The following is a 23,214-nucleotide window of genomic DNA, read 5'->3' as shown; positions in this document are numbered from 1 at the left end:
AGCCACAGCGAAAAAATTATTTGACTATAACGACAGACTTCGAAGAGTTGTTTACAGACGATAACTGAGTTCACAGCCATATTTTGAAACTAAGCCACTGTTATTTCAAGATTCTGGTTATCAAATAAAGCAATGCAGAGTGTGGCTTGATTCAGTCTGTATCTTATCTGTCTTTACCCCCTATATTTCATAAATTTTCCTCTCCCTAGAAATGGTATTGCTACTGAAGGTCAACTGAGAGCAAAATTGGATGAAATTGCTAATATCTAACTGAAATAAAGCAAATACAAAAAACAGTAGAAGCTACATAAGAAAAAACAGACACTAATATATGCATAAAGGAAGTGGCTTAGCTAAGATTGAAGCAGAACTTTTGACCATATGTATTCTTGGCATCTGTCTGCCTTGAGAGACAATGGAGTGTCACCGGGTTTGAAATCAAACTGCTGGAGAATCATAGCGCTTGGGGGCATCGGGACCCTAATCTTGACATGCTTTGCCTGTAGGGAATTTTAGTTCTAATAATGAACCTACACACATTAGTCATAGGCGAAGTTTTACAAACTACTGTAATAAAAACTCAATAATAGCAATCCTACTGTGTAAACTTAATTCTGGGATTAATTGCATATCCTTCTTTTTGTTTCCTGCACAATGGCTTGTAAAATTTAATAAGACTTTTATTAATTGCATTTCAGTGAATGCAAATGAACTTAATGAAGCAATTAAGCACAATTTTTCTTGTCAAATTACAGAAGGAAAAAGCACATGTTCTTACATTGCAGGAAACACATATTAATAGTGCCTTTAAACGTGTGTTTTTTAAAATAGAAAACCCAGATTAGGCCAACTGTATTGTTCTGTGGTCAATTCTAAAACAAAAGATGAAGCCATATATCAGGATAAGCTAAAGCTATTACATGAAGTTCAAGATGTTCTGTGAGCTAATTTAGGCAGATGCTGTTTTTGAAAAGGGCGTTTTATGCAGTCAACAGGATCAGTATGTCCCCAGTGAAAATATGCCTTTCATAGGCATCTCATTGGCCATCATGAGAACAAGCTGCTAGACTAGATGAGCCTTTGGCCTGATCCAGCAGAGCCCTCTTCTTATAGTCTTATGTCAACTATCTAAAAGCTTCAGATATCTTTGCAGCAGAGCAGAGACATCACCTTGCCAACAAAGGTCCATATAGTTAAAGCTATGGTTTTCCCAGTAGTGATGTATGGAAGTGAGAGCTGGACCATCAAGAAGGCTGATCGCCGAAGAATTGATGCTTTTGAATTATGGTGCTGGAGGAGACTCTTGAGAGTCCCATGGACTGCAAGAAGATCAAACCTATCCATTCTTAAGGAAATCAGCCCTGAGTGCTCACTGCAAGGACAGATCGTGAAGCTGAGGCTCCAATACTTTGGCCACCTCATGAGAAGAGAAGACTCCCTGGAAAAGACCCTGATGTTGGGAAAGATGGAGGGCACAAGGAGAAGGGGACGACAGAGGACGAGATGGCTGGACAGTGTTCTCAAAGCTACCAGCAAGAGTTTGACCAAACTGCAGGAGGCAGTGGAAGACAGGAGTGCCTGGCGTGCTCTGGTCCATGGGGTCACGAAGAGTCGGACACGACTAAACAACTAAATGACTAAACAACAACAACATCTTTGCAGCAGGCCAGTTAATTATGGCAATCAACACAAACCCAGTTATGCAGCTATAGGAAGAAAGCAGAAACCACTGAAAATGTCATTTGGATCATGCAGACATTATTTTCAGCAAACTGTTATTTTGAGACATGGGTTTGGATCTGGGCAGAGCAATCCTAACATCTGGCTGGACACATTGCGACATCTGAAGCCCTGCCCCTCGTGCTAACCAGGGCAGAAGGTAGGGATGCTGTTTGTTTTACTTTTTGCCGTGCCAGTTCCAGGTCCAGGTGGCTGCAAATGAGGACTCCGAGGATGATCTTGAGGGATCAGCAGATCCAAACTGCTGGCCCCAACCCCAAATGCCCCATATAGGGACTTACCACTCCCAGAAGCTTCTTCTCTCACTCTGTGCAGATGGGGTTTCTGCAGTGGAGTCCTTATCCTACCCCCTTCAACAGCAAAGATCAGGGTGTTGGGATTGTACTGCAAGATCACCTAAGGAAGTTCACAGAAGGAAAGTTTTCCAATCCGTTCTTTCCCATGCAACCAGAAGGTCCCTCCCCTAGCACCCTAGCCCATAGTAAAACATCAAACATTGTTGTTGTTGTTTAGTCATTTAGTCGTGTCCGACTCTTCGTGACCCCATAGACCAGAGTGTTGGTTTCTGTTTCCCTCACTGAGCTGCAGCTGGTAGTCACAAGACTATGTTTTCATTCCACAGTTCAAGTTACTGTTGGGTTCCCACGGGTAAGGGAGACTGGATGTGACGTACACTGGTTTCCTGTTTCTTTGTTCTGTCGTCTCTTTGTTGAGAGAGTTGCTCTCTGCTCTCACAGAGGCAAGATGTACATTTGTGTGTTTCTCCGTATAGCGAAATAAAATAGCAATGTAGCCATACCTTCCTCATCCTTTCGTTGCGGACTACGAGATTACACTCTGCTGGGCTCAGGACAAAATGAGCCATATCAGCTCCAGATGGGCCGGAGCTGAATAAACTAACACAGAGCACGCCAGGCACTCCTGTCTTCCACTGCCTCCCGCAGTTTGGTCAAACTCATGCTGATAGCTTCGAGAACACTGTTCAACCATCTCGTCCTCTGTCGTCCCCTTCTCCTTGTGCCCTCCATCTTTCCCAACATCAGGGTCTTTTCCAGGGAGTCTTCTCTTCTCATGAGGTGGCCAAAATATTGGAGCCTCAGCTTCACGATCTGTCCTTGCAGTGAGCACTCAGGGCTGATTTCCTTAAGAATGGAGAGGTTTGATCTTCTTGCAGTCCATGGGACTCTCAAGAGTCTCCTCCAGCACCATAATTCAAAAGCATCAATTCTTCGGCGATCAGCCTTCTTGATGGTCCAGCTCTCACTTCCATACATCACTACTGGGGAAAACCATGGCTTTTACTATACGGACCTTTGTTGGCAAGGTGATGTCTCTACTTTTTAAGATGCTGTCTAGGTTTGTCATTGCTTACCTCCTGATACAGGGCTGCCTTCAGATGACGAATAAAAGTTATGTAGTTCTTTATCTCCTTGACATCTGAAAGGAGGGCGTTCTACAGGGAGGGCACCACTACTGAGTGGTTGATGATAGACTGTTAGATCCTATTTGCATTCCATACCTAATAAGTAACCACATGGTTAGATAAAAAGAAGGCCTTGGGTGTGGAGAGAAAAAAATCAGGCAGGAAATGTTGGTCTGACTTGAAACCTGGAAGGGATAAATATAATTTAATAAATATAATTAAAATGTCTGTGCTTCCTAAAATTATTTTCCTATTCTGCGATGTATCAATCTTTTTAACAGATAAAATTTGGAGAGAGTAGCGGAATTGACTGAATAGACACATTCATCTGTGTGCATAAAAAACTAGTCATTCTTAAAATTGCGCATGACTCTTCCTATACTACAAGGCATTGAATTTAGTCTTTGGCACTCTGCTATCAGGCTGCTAAATTTATATGGACTTTATCAACTGGATGAGCAATGAGGAAGACCAAACAAGCATGAATGTCGAACAAACCATTTGTAAAATCCCTCAGTACTTACTAGGGTGAATAAAGAAAAAGAAAAGGAGACCTCTTTCGAAATTTGACAACTTTAATATTACTGACCACGTGGAATCCACGTCACTGTCTTGCTGCTTGAAACCTTATGTCGTGGAATGCAGGAAAATCCACTAGGACCATGTCCAAGAAAGTAGATGGGCATTGCTTTCACACCGGGGAAACTCCAAAAAAAATTCACGGGGAGCTTTAATCCTTTAAACCCTTTTGATGGGGGAAAGTTTCTTTTACAGAAGGTCTTATTTGCATTTGAAGGAGGTTGGCTGAAATCAAAAGGAAGTTTTTCTAAAAATACTAATCCGTCAGCTGCCCGAGTTACTGGCATCAAATCTGGCTGTTTATTCTAGCAAGCATTGTGCAATCTTTTAGTCTACTGAACTATGCAACAGCAACCATGGGGGCGGGTGCGTAGGGGAAATCCTGATCTTATAAAGGGAACACGATCTTCTATTGCACCGGCAGCAATAGAAAATGGAGCTGTACGTACTAAGCCACTTGCTGGCTTGCTGCTTCTTACAGGCCTGGGCAGCAGATAGGGAATATTACATTGGGATTACAGAAACGGATTGGAATTATGCTCCCGGGACAAAGAACATCATATCTGGAAATCCGTTTTCAGAAGATGAGTAAGTGATACTCGCTTTGGGCTAACTGTATTGAAAACAAGCTTTCACCTTTTAGTATAGACGATTTATCTCTGTTGATTTTAATGGGTGCTCAGTAAATGCATGTTGTAGTACAGCCTGATGCAAAGAAGGATGAGACTCTGGTACTTCCAACAACAAATTTCAGCCGATGCAGTTTTGTTCAAGCTATGCCTGCAAAAATTGTGTACGTGGCTTCTTTTCTTTATTGTCACATTAGTATACAGTGGTACCTTGGGTTAAGAACGTAATTTGTTCTGGAGGTCTGTTCTTAACCTGAAACTGTTCTTAACCTGAGGTACCACTTTAGCTAATGGGGCCTCCCGCTGCCGCTACACGATTTCTGTTCTCATCCTGAAGCAAAGTTCTTATCCTGAGGTACTACTTCTGGGTTAGCGGAGTCTTTAACCCATAGTTGTCACTTTACAGATTTGAAAATAAGGGACCAGCAGCCAAAATAAGGGACCTGCAGCCTCACCTGTTCCAGGCACTCCAGTCTTCCTGTCCTCCTGCAGTCTGGTCAAACTCATGCTGGTAGCTTCGAGAACAGTGTCCAACCAACTTTGTAACCAGAGGTTCAACTGAATAGAATCTGAATCACATGCACCACAAGGTCTATGCAGCCTCAACTTAAGATGGCTCCCCGGCCTGGCTTTGCACTGTAAAGTTTGCAGCAGCACGTGCAACAAAATGGCATCCAGCATTCAAAAAACCCCTCAGCTTGCATTAACTAGCCACACACAAGGCATGCAAGCTCCACCCCCCAGTCGTTCTTAGACTTCTTATTGGGTGAGCAACACAGTTGGAGCCTCCCTCCTCCCTGGCCGGCAGGGAGGGAGGGAGAGGAGCTGCTTCCTTTGAAATTTAAGGGACATCATTTAAGGGACATTTAAGGGACATCCATCAATAAGGGACAGCAGCGGGACATGGTGCTGGAATAAGGGACTGTCCTTTCAAATAAGGGACACTTGACAGCTATGCTTTAACCTGAAGCATCTGTAACCTGAAGCGTCTGTAACCCGAGGTACCACTGTACAGATTTGCTTCTGTCGAAGTATACTGGCTGCTTAAGGACTACTTAAGAAAAAAATTTGATTTGTATGGAAAGGAAAAGTGGCTCATGCGGTTCCTACGGGAATGCAGCGATGGCCACTAACCTAGGTGGCTTTAAAAGAGGAATAGACAAATTCATGGAGAAGAGGGAAGTCGAAGGCCACTAGCCATGATGTCTATGTTCTGCCTCCATTCAGAGGCCGTAATACTTCTGAATACCACAGGAGGGGAGAGTGCTCTTTGTGCTCAGTTACTGCTTGTAGGCTTCCCACAGGCCTCTGGCGGGCTACTGTGAGAACAGGATGTTGGACTAGATGATTCAGCAGGGTCATCTTATGTTCTCCTCCAACCAGCCTGAGCGTTCAGCTTAATTTACTTGGCTTATGAGGAGTTTAGCTAATGTCCTGTGTCTATTGAGCGCTTGTTCTGATTTGTTTGTGCGGTGGTTATACAACACTGAACCTCCTGCACCCATCCTGATTTGCTTGTGATATGTTTATATGTGTTCATGTGGGCAATTCCTCCACCCAGGGCCACCTTACCCATAGGCACTAGGGGCGCAGGGCACCTGGCTGCTGGGCTCTCAGGGGCGCCAGGCCGAGAGTCTGGGGCCTGAGAGTTGAGTCCGGGGAAGAGCCCGCCTGTCGGTTTGAGTGCCACGGCCGGCTCTTCTGTTGTGGGCGGTTCTGAGCTGCGAGTTTGGGAGTGACCGAGACAGTGAGGCGCTGAGGCGACCGGCTGGCTCCGCCCTCCTGCGCGCCTGGGACTGGGCAACCTGGGGGGGGGCACTGGGTGGATCTTTGCACCCCAGCACCGCATAAGCTTAAGACAGCCCTACCTCCACCTCACGCTTTTCAATGCATTTCACTGTCACTTTCCAAATCATAAACGGTCCAAATATTTTCTTAAAGCCGACAGATCCTTTTCAGCTGCCGTCACTGCAGGAATCTAAAGTTTCCCTCTGAGTTTTGATTCCCTCCCACAAAATACTGGCACTTTGGAGGCACCCCAAAATGTTGTGGTGAGACAGTCTATATATTTAAATTACTGTATTTTTCGCTCTATAACACGCACCTGACCATAACACGCACATAGTTTTTAGAGGAGGAAAATTCGTAGGCATGCCACCCATAGGCATTTCCTCCATAACATGCACAGACATTTCCCCTTACTTTCTAGGAGGAAAAAAGTGAGTGTTATGGTGCAAAAAATACGGTAATTTAGAGTTATTTTTACAGTGCAATCCTATTCATGTCTACTCAGATGCATGCCCCATTGTGTGCAGTGGTTCTTGTGGTTTAAAATAAACCAATTATAAACAAACAGTCATTCTGAGGAGAGAGGAGTGGTTTGATAAGAAGTGAGGTTGTGGCCACGGGTTCTGTGTTCGAGATGGATGTGGAAATGCAGAGATGGCAATCTCTGCTGGAGAAGTGTTGAAACAGAAGCAAAAGCAGAAGATGGTCAAAGAGAAAAATCTGTTAATCCTTCCTCAAGGGCTCTCATGTGAGATGCAAAAGAGGCGTTTGAGGACAATGGCATGACACAATGAGCACTCAAAATCAACAAAGCTGATCCTGGCCTTTGCCCCTCCCTTTGCTTAATCTAGGCATCTTACCAACACCAGTCTCCTTGTCTTTGTTGAAAGCAGCTGGGCAAGAATGAGGAAAGAAATTCAAAGGACTGAGAAACACAGTGCCTCTCAGGGGCTAGCAATAACCAGACAGAGTATTTCTGAAGAGCAAAGCAAAGGGAAAAGGCTGGGTGAAACCAACAAGAGACATACAACAGACCTTCACTGCCGTGGTGTGTCGGCAACTCTATTAGCTCTCTGACAAAGCACAGAGGCATAGGGTCCAATTTCTTTCTTGGTGTAAATTCACTGAGAACAGCGAAGTTGCACTGTGGGGTTGCTTTTGGTCTATGACGCTTGACGTTTCACTTTTAACCTCTACTTAAACCCTTTAGCCCTCAGGAATCTTCGCTATGAGGTGGAGTTTTAATGAAAGCTATTATCTTTGCAAAGGAAGAGAAGGAGACCTTCCAATTAAATATGAATTATTTGGACAGTCCAAGGAGAGCCATGACATGCACATCCGATTTAATTTGTGACTCACAGAGCTTCTTGTAAACAGGCTCATAGCCTGAGCCTTTGCAGGAACACTGGTCTCCTTTGGAAATCTCCTTCTTGCAGAGAAAAACCCAATAAGGAGAAACTACCCGTTGCACATTGGCAACCAGTCCTAGGTGGGGAAGCTTGGATGGGGAGTTTGCCAAATGTGTGTTGACATTTCAGTGGGTCTCCTCTGTTGCTGAACCCTGCTGAAAAAAGCCCATTCTCATGTTGCCAGCTTCTCATGGAGCAGGCACATGAAGAAGGGCCTTAGATGATGATCACAGGGTCCGTGTCAGTTCATATGAGGAGAGGCAGTCCTTGAGATATTGCGGTCCTGAGCCATTTAAGGCTTTATAGGTCAAAATCATCACGTTGAATTGGGCCCGGAAACCAATTGGCAGCCAGTGCAGTCAGGCCAGGACTGGTGCTCTAATTATCATTATTTATTGATATCATTAGCTGTTCTTAACATCTTGTACCTCTGTAAATCTTGGGATTTACTCAAGCCAGATGACATCTCCCTCTTGTGCATGGATGACGCCATTTTGTCTATGTAAGCAATGGCACTCGCCTCCAAACTTCGGAAATAGAAGCAGTAATCATAGGACCACAGAATTGTAGAGGTGGAGGGGGCGACCCCCTGCAATGCAGGGATCTTTTGCCCAGTGTGGGGCAAAGCCCCACAACCCTGAGATTAAGAGTCTCATGTTCTACTGACTGAGCTATCCCAGTGTACCCAGTATTTTTTTAAAGGACTTACGCTAACATGATTGTGTGTTGATCCTTTAGGCAAGCTGCTGTCTTTCTCCAACAAGGCCCAGACCGGATAGGAAGCACATACAAAAAAGCTGTGTACATGCAGTTCACAGACAACTCATACAGCCATATTATTGCAAAACCACCGTGGCTGGGCTTCCTGGGTCCCATTCTTAAAGCAGAAGTTGGAGACACACTCATCATCCATGTAAAGAATTTTGCGACAAGGGCCTACACACTCCACCCCCATGGTGTCAAATACACAAAAGAAAACGAAGGTAAACTTCCATTCATGTTTCAACAGTCTTCAGGAATACCAACTGATTCCATACCTTTCCTGTTTTGTAACAGAATTGCATCATTATGCCTGTAGACACCCACCCAGTGCTGTGAGGAACACCTTGAATTACAGTCAGGGTAGCCAACTGACTGGGTAAATCAACTGGACAAATCTAGTATAGTTGGCAAGACTGAGGGGGCAGCTGCATCTCTGACATTTTTGTGCTGATATTAATGTCTGACTCGATCCAACTCCCCACAGGCATACAACCCTATGGGTGTAGGATAGGATGCGGGTAGCGCTGTGGTCTAAACCACTGAGCCTCTTGGGCTTGCCGATGAGAAGGTCAGCGGTTCAAATCCCCATGATGGGGTGAGCTCCCGTTACTCTTTCCCAGCTCCTGTCAACCCAGCAGTTCGAAAGCATGCCAATGCAAGTAGATAAATAGGTACTGCTGTGGCAGGAAGGTAAACGGTGTTTCCGTTCGCTCTGGTTTCCATCACAGTCCTCTGTGCACCAGTAGTGGTTTAGTCATGCTGGACACATGAACAGGAAAGCTGTCTGTGGACAAAAGCCGGCTCCCTCGGCCTGAAAGCGAGAAGAGCACCGCAACCCCATAGTTGTCTTTGACTGGACTTAACTGTCCAGGGGTCCTTTACCTTTTACCTTACCTATGGGTGTAGGGTTCTTTTTCTGCAATTAGGAAATCTGCCCCCCCCCAACACCTTCAATTCTGAGATGTGGGAGAAATTTGTTTGCTTCACATTTTAATCCCAACCTGCTCAGCCACACTTAACTTTGCTCTGTGCTTTCTAGGCAAAGTTCTGAGTTTCCCAAGTCTGTGTCTGAGCAGTTTTTCCCCCCCTCCAGAGCTTTCCCCAGGGAAACCCAGATTATACCCCTGGATCAGAGTGAATGCCAATCTGCAGAAAACCCAATTGCTGTTTGTTCCAATTCATCAGTAAAATGTTTGTTTTCCCAGGCAAAGCAATGGGACAAAAAACCCCCACCACTCAAATCTGTCTTCTTCTTTGGCAATCACTCGTAGCCAAGTAAGATTGTCTTCTATAAACACAGTTTTAACAATGAGTCCATAAGTGACTGTGGACACCAATTCTGGATCCACACATCCTTCCACAGTGAGGACATTCGTTTCCTGGCAGGAGTTGATCATGGTGTGGATTTGCCAAGCACGCCTTCCTCTTAGCACATTTCTCCCTTGCGTCCTGAGTTCAAGTGTCTTCAAAGTCCATGACACCTTTGGTGAAGGCTGTTCTCCAAGTGGAGCGCTCGCAGGCCAGTGTTTCCCAGTTGTCAGTGTTTCAACTACATTTTTAAAGATTTGCCTTGAGACAGTCTTTAATCCCTTTTTGTTGACCACCAGCATTACGCTTTCCATTTTTAAGTTCGGAATAGAGTAGTTGTGTCAGATCTGAACCTGTGTCTAAAAACATGGCACAAAAGGAAATGTGAATGAGTCCTAAACTGCATTTCCCCTGGCTAATGGATTGTGCCAAATGATAGTCATACTCAGAGGAGACCCACCAAAATTAATGGACATGACTACCTTAGGTCCAATACTTGCAACTGGTTGAATTTAATTGGCTACAACTCTGTATGTGAACTGAGGGGCAGCTGTCCTTCAAAATTCATGCTTCTCTGCTCCCAGTACATTTCTGAGCACAATTCAAAATGTTGATGCTGACCTTGAAAGCCCTAAATGGCCTTGGCCCAGCATACCTGAAGAGGCATCTCCATCCCCATCATTCAGCCCTGACACTGAGGTCCAGCGCCGAGGGCCTTCTGGTGGTTCCCTCACTGCGAGAAGTGAGGTTACAGGGAACCAGGCAGAAGGCTTTCTCAGTAGTGGTGCCTGCTCTGTGGAACACCCTCCCATCAGATGTCAAAGAAATAAACAACTATCTGACTTTTAGAAGACATCTGAAGGCAGCCCTGTTTAGGGAAGTTTTTAATGTTGTTGTTTTATCATGTTTTTAATATTCTGCTGGAAGCTGCCCAGAGTGGCTGGAGAAACCCAGCCAGATGGGCGGGGTATAAATAATAAATTCTTATTATATTATTATTATTTTGCAATACAATTCTGCAACCAAGAAATGTACGCAAACAGGCATATATTAGGGGCAAGTGGACTCAAACTGCATATGTTAGTGAAGTGTTAAAGGTCTGCACCAACACTTTTAATTGTGCTCGGAAACGTACTGGGAGCCAATGTAGGTCTTTCAGGACCAGTGTTATATGGTCTCCAGCGGCCACTCCGAGTCACCAGTCAAGCTGCCACATTCTGGATTAATTGTAGCTTCCGGGTCACCTTCAAAGGTAGCCCCACATAGAGTGCATTGCAGTAGTCCAAGCAGGAGATAACCAGAGCATGCACCACTCTGGCGAGACAGTCTGCGGGCAGGTAGGGTCTCAGCTGGCTTACCCAATGGAGCTGGTAGACAGCTGCCCCGGACACAGAGGCACTTGTACCAGTACTGTGATATATAATACCACGTTCACTATTTGTTGCATTTCCTAGGTGCACTTTATCCTGACAACACCTCAGGTTTGCAAAAGAAAGATGATGCCGTGCAACCAGGAGAACAGTATGTGTATAGATGGGAGGTAACTGAAGATCATGGTCCAGCAGCAGGAGATAATAACTGTGTGACCAGAATTTATCACTCACATATAGATGCCCCAAAGGATGTTGCTTCTGGGCTTGTTGGACCTCTGCTCATTTGCAAGAAAGGTAAGGGAAATATGGGAAATGACTGAGTGCTGTTTCCCTCCCCCCCCCAAGAAAAGAGAGTCAGAGACTCTTATCTGTTTGCAGTTCATGAGTTGTGTTTTTGAGAATTTATCTGAAGTTTATCTGTCTGAGTCACATGTGCTCCTCATTTCTCTGAGAGGTGAGTAGTTTCAAGGAGCAAATACAGCACAGGTTTGGGTTTCCTTTGAAGGAGAGAGCACTGGAAGGTCATGACTTTATTTATGAATATACAAGCAGAGAGTAGATGGAAGCAAACAGGATGTGTGTTCCTGCCAAACGGAAACCACTGCTTCACATGAGATCTGCAGACTGAGTCACCCTGCATCCTCTGATGTTTCTATAGCCATCAACCAATTCTGTTTCTTCCTGCTTCTCTTTCTCTCCATCCCCAAACTGCTTCTTCTTATGGCTCTTCAAACACGAGCATCTTACACAAGCCTCTTTCTCACAATTGCAGTGTGTGTGTGTGTGTGTGTGTGTGTTTGTCATCTTCCATTCTCTGATAGTTCTTCCATATCTGTTTTGTGTGTTTGTGTGTGGTTTCTAAACATTTCATCAGCTGTTGCACCCAACATAACTGTCCTGGATAGCAGTAGACTGACCACTGTTATTCATACTGTAGGAACCTCCAGATGACTCAGCTGCTATGCACTGCATGAGGAGTTGCCTTTAGAGATTATTTGAATTATTAGGAAACTTTAATTGGTTAAAAAAATAACAACAACAACACTCCTAGATAGTTGACCAGCAAACGCATTAGGGTTGCCATGTGTCCTCTTTTTCAGCAATAAAATTTGGGACACATTGCATTTATTTGCTTTGAATGGTCGTCATAGTGTCCTCTTTTTTGCTCTCCAAAATATGGCAACCCTAAAACACATCCCACCAGTTCTTAAACAGCTGACTTCTGGTCTGCTCTGTACTGTCTGCTGGTCTGTTTCTGATCACAGTTCAAAGGTTTTGGTTTAATCCTTTCAAGACCTTTCAAGCTTAGGATCTGGGAATCTAAAGGAGCATCACTCCCATGTGAACTTGCCCAAATGTTGAGATTGTCTTTGGAGACCTTTAGATAAAGAGAGTGGGTGACCACTGGGGGAAATTCCTTTTCAATAGCAACATCACATCCAACAACAGAAGGCTGCATCTCAGAACTGGAAAAGAGCCTTATTTGATCAGAAAAGCCCATCTAGTTCCATCACCATTCCAGTTCATTTGATGGCCTCAAGTTCTAGTTTTGTGATTTTAGATTTGTTTGATGTTGCTGATCCATTCAGGGTGTGCTGCTGTTTTAGCCATGATCTTTAACATGGTTGTGTGTGTGTGTGTGTGTGTGTGTGTGTGTGTGTGTGTGTGTGTGTTAGCTGCCTTGAACATTTTTATTTCACATTGAAGGGTTTGCTATAAAGTATTTCAAATAAATAACCTCAAATGTCTCTCTTGGCATTTTCCCGCCTGAGTGAATGCCCACTATTCATGCACATGGAGAAAAACAAAAGAGCTGCATTTTCAGACACTGTAGCAGAAAATGGGTTGGCCTCTCTATCATACACCACTGGTGGGCATTTTTCTGGTAACAAATAGCTGGGAGACAAGAATCTCAGCAGCTAAATGTGCAAAATGTGTCCTTTGTTTTCCTTAGGTACACTGCAGGGTGGAAAAGATAAGGATGTCGACCGAGAATTCATCCTGATGTTTGCTGTGGTAGACGAAAACTTCAGCTGGTACTTAAATGATAATATCAAGAAATACTGCTCTGAACCTGACAAAGTTGACAGGAATGAGGACTTCCAAGAGAGCAATAAAATGCACTGTAAGATTACCTTTCAGAACAAATTGTTTCATTCTTTTAAGAAACTTCTTTGCAACATGTACCGTATTTTTCGCTCTATAAGACGCACCAGACCACAATACGCACCTAGTTTTGGGAGGAGGAAAACAAGAAAAAAAATATTCTGAATCTCAGAAGCCAGAACAGCAAGAGGGATCGCTACGCAGTGAAAGCAGCAATCCCTCTTGCTGTTCTGGCTTCTGGAATAGCTGCGCAGCCTGCATTCGCTCCATAAGACGCACACACATTTCCCCTTACTTTTTAGGAGGGAAAAAGTGAGTCTTATAGAGCAAAAAATACGGTATATGTGCGTATAACATTACAAGTAAGTTCCATAGATATTCACAACTTAGGCAAGATATTGAAAGTTATCCACAGCAGCAGGCAATCAAGAGATATACTCTCCCTGAACATAGATGTTTCTGCCATAGTGAATCGTTTTTATATTGCTCCACACAAATATCTATATGGTGTATGAGTTACTCTAGATTGTACGTTTTTTAAAAAAAATATATATGGCACCTGTTTAGAAGCTAAGTAGCTGATCCGTAGCTGAATGGCAGACTGCTTAAATGCCCCAAGTTAGTCACTCTGAAGATTCTAAAAACAAGTACAAGATATAGAGTGGGCATCAAAGTTCAGTGAGTCTCTTGCAAGTTTCCACTAACAGACCCAGACCAGCAATGGCAGATTGGTGATGGGCCCTTATAAATCTCTGAACTATTGGCAGGTGTGCAACAACACTAACTTCTGATGTCATGCCTGGGGTCAAGATATTAGGTATAATAATCAGTTAAGTGAAATCTACGACATCCATGTTCTAGATCTAAAGTGGGTTCTGCAAAAAGAAAGCCTGTTTCAGAGGTAGAGTTTTGTTGATTCCACCTCATCATGATTGATGGCGATAGGTTTTTTTGGGCTCAATCCAAGATGCTGGTGTTAATCTTTAAAGCCATGAATGGTTTGAGACCTGGATACTTTTGGAATGGCCTATTTGTTCCAAAGCCATCAGTCTCAGGAGGTGAGGATGGTGTTAACCAGGGGTAGGGCCTTCCTAAGTGAGGTCCCCATCACCATGTTTCTTCAGGCAGTTATTGAAGACTTGGCTTTTTAAAAAGGCCTTTGGTTAATTAACTTTCACTGGTTCAATTCAATTTGTGCTGCTGCAATCCGTAAATAGATATTGCTAACATATTAATTTGAATGTACTCTGTTTTTGGGGGGAGGGCACCATGGTAGTTTGAAATAATCTTTTAACTTTTTCTTTTAAAGCAATCAATGGATATATGTATGGGTATCTTCCCAATGTCACAATGTGTGCGGAAGAAAATGTGAAGTGGTATCTTTTTGGAATGGGTAATGAAGCCGATATCCATTCAGCCTATTTCCATGGGCAAGTCTTGACAGAAAGGAACCATCGAATTGACACAATCAGCCTCTTCCCGGCTACCTTCGTGGATGCTCTCATGGTGCCAAAGAACGATGGGCAGTGGCTGCTTAGCTGTCAAGTCAATGATCATATAGAAGGTACAAACCAAGGGTTTCTTTTTGCATACCAAAGAATTATAAATATTTTCAAGGTTCCAAAGGTGTGTTCTATTGAAGCCTAGAGTTCACAGCATAGGGTTCACTCCTTAAGAAATAAGATTGAGACAGGCAAAAGGACAGAGACTTTAGATCAGGGTTGGAGAACCTCTGGCCTTCCAGATGTTGCTGCACTACAGGTTCCCATTATCCCTGGGCATTAGCCATGCTTGCTAGAGCTGGTGTGCATTGTAGTTCAGCAACATCTGGAAGCCCAAAGTTCTCCCACACCTGTAAATCTGGGGTGGCTCCCTTTTTTGTCAAATGGGCCAGCTTCATCCTTGACCAACCCACTGGGGCCCATATGCAAGGAGTGGGTGTGGTTGGGGATCGGGAAGGAATTCATCAAACTCAAATTGCAAATAATCAGATCTGGGCAGACCATGAGCTGGGTTGGATCAGGGGTCTACAGAATCCACAGCCCCGCAGAATCCTTTACAAGGTTGCTGCCTCTGTTCCTGTAAAAGGTGTTTCTGGCTTTTAATCCTCTTGAGGAAAAAACAGGCAATACAGCTGCCCAGAGCCTGGAACAGCTGGCAGGTGAAGCTCCACAAATGGGGCTCTTTGTCGCTGCATTCTTTAAATTCAATATAGGAAGTCCCCTTGAGAGTGATGGGCCTTGATGATATTTCATTGCTTTCAGGGGGAATTGAACAGGAGAAAACAAGTCTGCACTAGGGAGCAATTCATTTCACTTTCTCTAACAAATTTGCTTAACTGAGCCGCTCAGATATACTGAATAAAATTATAAGGTTCTGATAACTCATGAAAGACACCCTTCTCCAATTTTGTGGCTCCCAGATGTTTTTGGTTACATCTCCCATTAGTCCAAGCCAGCACAGCTGCTTCCTGGGGATGTTGGGAGTTGTAGTCAAAAAAATCAAGAGACCACCAGGTTGTAGAAAGCTGCTGTAGATTCTTGCTGATCAACACAAGCAAGTGAATGCTCATAGCTTTTACAGTGCTTCATGTTAAGGTGATTCTTCATGAGGAAATATGGACCTGGGGCTTATTAAAGCAAACCTTTAACTTTAAAGAGTCTTCAATCTGTTTGCAGAGATTCCCAGAATTTGAAGTATCCTAACGCCATGTGTTCTGTCTTTCTTTTCTTCAGGCGGCATGCAGGCCATTTTTGAAGTGAAAAACTGTAATAGCCATATCCCCTCTCCCAAGAAGAGCACCATAGCAAGGCACTATTACATTGCAGCAGAGGAACATGTGTGGAACTATGGCCCATCTGGAATAAATAACTTCACAGGGGAACCATTAATTCTGGATGAGTAAGTATTGCCTTTTAAGCTATCAAGCAAACAGCAGCCAGATGATTGCATGAAAAAATTGTGTGCTTCCAATGCACTCACCAACAGAGCTGTTCAGTCTTCATAAGCAGCTGTCTGGGAGGGATGTGTGGAGCAATCCAATCCAGCAGTGCCTTTCCTTTGTTTGTATGTTCAGAATTTTTTTAGCAGGGAGGGAAGTATAGAGTCAAGTCTGCACAAGAAGATGTGGCCCTGGTCTGGTACCAGCCCCTGGCATCCTAGGGCAGCTGCTGGGGACCCAGTGCCCCCAAAGGACCCACCAGGGCTTATACTTACCTTGGGTTCTCAACATCGTGCAGCTAGGCTTGTGAGCTTCAATTACCTACAAGGCATGACACTACATTAGGCACTCTGTGGTATTGTGGGAAATTAAAATGGCAGCTCCCAGGCGTTCTTGGGTTCCCATTGCTGCAGCTATGGGGAAGCCCATTAATGTAAGAGGGGTCCCTGTTCTGGCCCTACCCTTTGCCTTGTGCATATCAGTTGCCTCAGGGACACGGGTGACGCTATGGTCTAAACCACTGAGCCTTTTGAGCTTGCCGATCAGAAGGTCAGCGGTTTGAATCCCCATGATGGGGTGAGCTTCCATTGCTCTGTCACACTTTCTGCCAACCTAGCAGTTCAAAAGCACACCAGTGCAAGTAGATAAATAGGTGGGAAGGTAAACGGTGTTCCCGTGCACCCTGGTTTCTGTCACAGTGTTTCGTTGTGCCAGAAACGGTATAGTTGTGCTGGCCACATGACCCAGAAAGCTGTCTGGACAAATGCTGGCTCCCTCGGCCTGAAGGCAAGATGAGCGCCGCAACCCCATAGTCGCCTTTGACTGGACTTAACTGTCCAGAGGTTCTTTACCTTTACCTATCAGTTGCCTCAGTGGTGGATGGGAACGTCATACCCCTCAAGTGCCCCAATTAAATCAGGACACCCCGTTTTTTGAGCTCTGTGCTTTCTTGTGGGTCACGTGACCCAGAAGACGCACATCCTGGCTTTAGGCCTGGACTTGTTGGAGGGTGTGGAATGTGAGAGTCTGGTCGGCTCTTCTCCTTCTTTGCTGCCACAGTTGAGGCCACTGACTGAAAAGGTGCTGCAATTTGGAAAGAGGAAGGTTAATGTGATAGAATTGATTCCTAGAGAGGAGAGACAGGGAAGGGAATGTCACCAGCAATCTAGGAAATAGAGCAATTGATACAGGTCATGACTAGCTGGAACAGCAGCACAAGAGGACATCTGCACCTGGGGAAATTGTGCCGCTATTCCATTGATTTTTTTAAAAAAAGTTGTTCAGAATGTCGTGTAAAGAGTCAGTGCATGGAAGTGTGGCTAGTCCATAGCAAATTCCCAGTGTGCTCCTTTAAAATCCCTTCATTGTAGTTCTTCCATGCTGCCAGTAAGACTGACCATTTGGGCTTCCAGGTGGAGTCCAACCATCCAAATCACTTTGATCCCAAGTTATGCCATTCAAAGCCAAACAACAGAAGAAATTAGAATGAGATGAGGACTAAACAATTTTAGTATGATGCAGAATGTCTTTCTCTTAGCCGTTAACTGAATGCAGCTCTTGAAAATAATTTGTGTTGCTGCACAGGGAGTCCAAGACATTTTTTGAAAAAAGCGAACAAAGGATTGGTGGATCTTACAAAAAAGCTCTTTTCGTTGAGTATACCAGCAGTGAATTTTCACAGCGCCGGAAGAGGCTCCCTAGTGAAGAACATCTTGGGCTTTTAGGTAAGACTGTTTTTAGCCTCTGGCAATCAAAAGCAGAGGAGATTTTCAGTTTCCTAGGCTGAGTCTTTCAAGGCTGAAGACAATACACCTTCTGAGAGGTAAAAGCAATGGTGTCACTAGTCTGGTGTCTGAGTACTGCAAAGGGGTCTGGCAATGTGGTTTTACCCAAAGTGACTGTGGATGGGAGCCTGAGACTTGACACGAAAGAAACCAAAACAGTCCTTTAATACAGGAGTGGGGAACATCATGCCCAGAGTCAAAATGCCACTGTCGTGGCCCCCACTAGCACACCCTGTGCTCGGGCTCTTGAGTCAGTTGTTGGCATTAAAAGTTTTATTCCAAAATTCTCTACAGCACCCAAACGTAAGTAGACTTACTGGTTACAAAGTCAGGAAGCATGGCAGATAGGCAGAAAAAAGACATTGACACAACATTTGACACACCCTCGTGGGTGGCGCTGTGGGTTAAACTACTGAGCCTAGGGCTTGCCGATCAGAAGGTCGGCGGTTCGAATCCCCGCGACGGGGTGAGCTCCCGTTGCTCAGTCCCTGCTCTTGCCAACCTAGCAGTTTGAAAGCATCTCAAAGTGCAAGTAGATAAATAGGTACCGCTCTGGCGGGAAGGTAAACGGTGTTTCTGTGCGCTGCTCTGGTTCACCAGAAGCGGCTTAGTCATGCTGGCCACATGACCCGGAAGCTGTACGGTGGCTCCATCAGCCAATAAAGCAAGATGAATGCCACAACCCCAGAGTCGGTCACGACTGGACCTAATGGTCAGGGGTCCCTTAACCTTTACCTGAGCATTCCCTTCGAAGAGCAGGGTGGGCACCTTCATTCATGTGGTTGAGGTATGAAGACTCAAAACTGGGGACTCAGCTACATTAGTAAAGAAATAACAAAATGAATGTATTTTAAACATGTAACACTAGATGGTGACAGAGAGCAAGAATTGTTTAAAATGACATTTCCCATAGGATTTTTTTATTCTTTTTAAAAAACGATCTAAGTTCTCACTTATCTATAGTGTTTTTCTACTCTGGGAAAGCAAGTAGGCTGGGCATGTGGAGTCTGTTCACACCAGTACAGTCACTTCTGCATTTTTGGTGATGGTGGTAGAGACGATAGGGCTGACTCATGGTCAGGTTTATCCCTCCGCGCCTCCCCTGAGGACAGTAGATCTATGTTGTCAGAGAGCGCTGCTGCCAGGGGCAGCACATTGACTGGCTGGGATACCCCATCCAATGACACTGAGGCAGGCCATTTTCCTGACAACCCATTTGGCACATCTCCCGGATCTAGGTCCCCACCTCCCGATCTGCTGGACCTCTCCCTGGGGCCAAAGTCCTCCACCCGGTCCTGTTGATCACCTCCCACTCCACTGGGCTCCTCCCATGGGTCAGATTCCTGCAGTTCCTTGACCTCTTCCTTCCCGTCTGACCACTCCCACCAAGATGTTTCCATGGGGGGTCATGAGAGCAGCTTGCCAGCTGACGCTTGGGACCCTTCCTAAGCCACATCTCCATACAAGCTTTGTACCACACCTTATTCAAGTGCTTTTGCTGAGAGACAAGTGTGTTTGAGCTGCAACCGTGATTAAGATATAATAGTTTTAATTTGTGTTGTTGGGTTTGTGTGATTTTTAACTAGGACCTGTCATGAGGGCAGAAGTTGGTGAGACCATCCAGGTGACGTTTCTTAACAGGGCAACGCACCCTTTCAGCATTCAGCCGCATGGGCTGAGCTACAACAAAGACAATGAGGGTGCCTTCTACAACACCATCTCTGGAGGTGAATATTTATCTTAAGGGAATGATGTAAATCTTGCGTTGCATCCATTGGACAAGATAAACCACCTTTCTTAACATGCTTCCCATGATACTATTGGAGGGGAATTTCCAGCCGGTGGCAGAGGACAGATGGACTCCAGGAGACATAGGTGTAAAAACCCAAACAAAAACGAAAGCTTTATTACTAAGCAAATAAACACAAACTCTGGTGGATGTTATTCCTGCAGGCAAGCAACAAAACTCAGCTTTTTTCCTTTATAGCAACGGTCACCTGCAGCCAATTAATTCCAGAAACTTCTTAAAGGTATATACACATGTTTCTGTGCCGAATGTCCTCTAACACCCCCTCTCGTTCAAACAAACAAAAACAAATAGTATTTTAAACAGAACAGAACAGAACATATTTACATATCACACACAGCAACTCCCAACTTTGCTACCAGTCGTGTATGTTTTTCAAAGGTTAACGCTTTTGTGAATACATCCGCCACATTTTGTGCACTTTCACAATACTTCAGCATTATCTGGTTCTGTTTTACATTTTCAGCTACATTTTGATATTTAATTTCCAAATGCTTTGATTTGTTTCTAAACTGGTCAGATCCAGACAAGGTTATTACGGCTTGATTATCTTCCATAATTTGAATAGGATAATTACACTGTACGTTTATATCCTTGAGGATCTGAACATAAAATTTAACTTCATTACATAATTCCGACAACGCACAGTATTCGGCCTCAGTTGATGATGTGGCCACTATACTTTGTTTTTTGGATTTCCAACCTATTAAAGAATCTCCAAATTGAAAAACCATTCCAGAAATTGATTTTTTATCAGGCAGGTTGGCCCAATCGCTGTCAACGTAACACTGCAATTTTGTGGAACCTGAAGATGGTAATCTTAAACAATAATCAAGTGTTTGCTTTAGATACCGGAAAATGCGTTTTAAACCTTTCCAGGCATTTTCTGTAGGACAGCTTACTAGTCTGCTTAGTATTCCAACTGCATAACTCAAATCTGGTCTGCTCCACAATGAAATGTATAATAAACTTCCAATTATTGAATGGTACATTTCAGGATTTACAGGTTCTGTGCATTCTCCTTCATTTTTGAAAAAACCTATTTCCATTGGGGTTTTTACTCCCTTGCAGTTTTGCATATTGTTTCTTTCAAGTAACTCCATTATTTTGTCTTTTTGACTCAACAGAAAACTTCCATCGTTTGTTCTTCGAATTTCTAAACCGAGATAATTTTTTACTGGCCCCAAATCTCTTACTTTAAATACCTTTCTTAGTTGTTCTGCAAATTTTTCCACTTGCTTGTCACCTTTCGTAGAGTAAAGCAAATCATCAACATAACACAAACACAATTCTTGTTTATCACCCTTTCCTTTAGTGTACAAGCAGTTATCAGCTAAACTTCTTTTAAAACCAAGATTTTTTAAAGCATTATCAAGACACTCGCTCCAATTTCTAGCTGACTGTTTGAGCCCATAAATTGCTTTGTTCAGCCTATATACAGAATTCTGTTCTCCTGCCTCAAAACCTGGCGCTTGATTCATAAAAATCTCTTCTTGCAGATTTGCGTTAAGATAAGCTGTTTCAATATCAAAATGGTTTACCTTAAACCCACGTGGTGCTGCAAGAGCTAGCAATAAACGTACACTTTCACTCCTTGCAGTAGGAGAAAAGGTTTCATCAAAGCTTTCACCTTTTCTTTGAGTAAAGCCTTGTGCTACCAGTCTGGCTTTGTACTTAACATCACCATCTGCCAAGTGTTTTATTTTATACACCCATCTACAGCCCACTGCCTTTTTTCCTTCTGGCAATGGCTCAATGGTAAAGACATTGTGTTCTGCTAAAGATTTCATTTCTGCTTTCATTGCATTTCTCCACCTTACTATTTCCTGGTGTGGTAACTTTAAAACTTCCTCATAATCACGAGGTTCCTTTTTCACATCAACAGTTTTAACTTCTTGTATAGTAAACCTTTCTGGAGGTACCCCCTTATTGCTTCTTTGTGACCTTCTAACTTGAACACTCTCCCCCTCTGAACTACCTTCCCCTTCTGATACATCCTGCTCAGGAGAAATTGGTTCAGCTTTAGGAGATTGTGTACTGGGATCCTCATCCCCTGAATCCTCATCACTGTCACTTTCAGAACCTTCTTTAATTTGTGGCTTTTCTTCCTCAGATTTCACAAATTTATCTGTATTATCAGAAGATAACACAACTTCTGAATTTCCATGTAAACGAACCCAACCATCTTGCTCACAAAACTCTGCATGTCTTGATATTACAACTCTGCCACGCCCTAGTGCAAAACGATACCCCTTTGACCAAGTTTGATAGCCAACAAACCTAAGTTTCTTTGCCTTGGGCTCTCCTTTCCTTCTCTGTCCTTTTGGGATGTGAACCCAAGCCCAGCAACCAAAAGTTTTAACATGGTCCAAAAAGGGTTTTTTTCCATAAAGCAAAAAATGAGGGGTGTTGTTAATGGTAGAATGAAACAATCTGTTCTGTATGTAGTTAGCACACAGAATTCCTTCCCCCCAATACTTCCTGGATAGGCCAGAATCACATAGCATTGAATCTAGCATTGTTTGTAAAGATCTTATCTTGCGTTCTGCAACTGAATTTTCTTCAGGCGAAAAAGGACACGATTTACGGTGACTAATACCACGCTTTTTCAACCAAACTTGGAGGGCTTCAGATATGAACTCGCCTCCACGGTCACTTTGCAACTGGGTAATTTTGTAGGGAAACTGCCTTTCTATATAGTTGACCCAATTCTTAATCAGTTGACCAGTTTCACTTTTGTGTTTTAACAGATATACCCAAGTATACCGGCTATAATCATCCACAAGAATCAAAAAAAACTTTGCTCCTCCTTCAGACTCTGCAAATGGCCCACAAAGGTCTGAATGTACTAAAGCAAATGGCCTCTTGCTTATTCTAGTACTTTCAGGATAAGACCCTCGCTTACTTTTAGACTCCTTGCAGGTATTGCAGTCTAGAAAAACTGAACATTTTTTCATTTTAATTCCCTTGCTTAATTCTGGCATTTTCGCAATACTGCGGAAATTGGCATGCCCCAAACGACGATGCCACAGATGCTGACACTCATCATGCAAGGCTCTATTATAGGCTTTAACACATGCCCCAGACTCACTTACTAGCTGGTCTTTCAAAACAAACAAACCATTTTGTAGCGACGCTGTAACCACTTTTCCAGCTTTCTCTATTCTACAGCCTGAACCAGAAAAGGTTACTTTAAATCCCTGCTTAACAAGACTTGTAACTGAAAGCAAATTATTTTCTAAACTTGGTACACATAAAACATTGGTAAACTTGGTACTTAAACAGTTGATATTCACACTACCCTTTCCAGCTGACTCATGCACTGTTCCATCAGCTAGTACTACATTTACAGATTTACAAGGCTGCTTTTCTACAAGGGTTTGTGCAGACTTGACAAAAATGTTTGTCGCTGCTGAGTCTAAAATCCAGTCTTGTCCAACGTCGTGACTGGTGCCTCGAACTGCTGCAGAAACATACTGGATTCGATTCTTCCTGTCTCCTCGCTTCCCAGCAAACGCAGGCCGCCCTTGTCTTGTATTTTCTCCCACAGACACAGTGCACTGTC

At 43.8% G+C, this 23,214-nt stretch overlaps 1 protein-coding gene and 1 long non-coding RNA gene across 7 annotated transcripts in view; one reads left to right on the top strand and one right to left on the bottom strand.

The window, feature by feature from the left end:
- Positions 1–299: 299 nt before the first annotated feature.
- On the bottom strand, positions 300–5,567 carry LOC310707525. Its single transcript, XR_014526542.1, has 3 exons — positions 4,827–5,567; positions 3,753–3,967; positions 300–3,348 (listed from the first exon to the last, which is right to left on the bottom strand). It is a non-coding gene; the product is annotated as an uncharacterized lncRNA (long non-coding RNA).
- Positions 4,082–23,214, top strand: part of CP (ceruloplasmin) — a 174,932-nt gene continuing 155,799 nt past the window's right edge. For 3 of the 6 annotated variants that reach the window (XM_083503960.1, XM_083503958.1, XM_083503957.1), the window contains exons 1-8: positions 4,121–4,330; positions 8,307–8,551; positions 11,093–11,305; positions 12,966–13,136; positions 14,427–14,681; positions 15,853–16,018; positions 17,643–17,782; positions 19,429–19,569. In XM_083503960.1, the coding sequence (XP_083360086.1) occupies positions 4,176–4,330; positions 8,307–8,551; positions 11,093–11,305; positions 12,966–13,136; positions 14,427–14,681; positions 15,853–16,018; positions 17,643–17,782; positions 19,429–19,569 (1,486 nt within the window). In that variant the 5' untranslated portion in view covers positions 4,121–4,175. Of the gene's footprint in view, positions 4,331–8,306; positions 8,552–11,092; positions 11,306–12,965; positions 13,137–14,426; positions 14,682–15,852; positions 16,019–17,642; positions 17,783–19,428; positions 19,570–23,214 lie in introns of all 6 variants that reach the window. The other 3 variants (XM_083503962.1, XM_083503961.1, XM_083503959.1) reach the window with 2 other exon arrangements.

Source organism: Podarcis liolepis (assembly GCF_965112155.1).
Source record: "Podarcis liolepis genome assembly, chromosome: 5".
In the NCBI taxonomy this organism is placed as follows: Eukaryota; Metazoa; Chordata; class Lepidosauria; order Squamata; family Lacertidae; genus Podarcis; species Podarcis liolepis.
The sequence above is the reverse complement of the archived record's forward strand: the minus strand, read 5'-3'. Positions and strand labels throughout refer to the sequence as shown.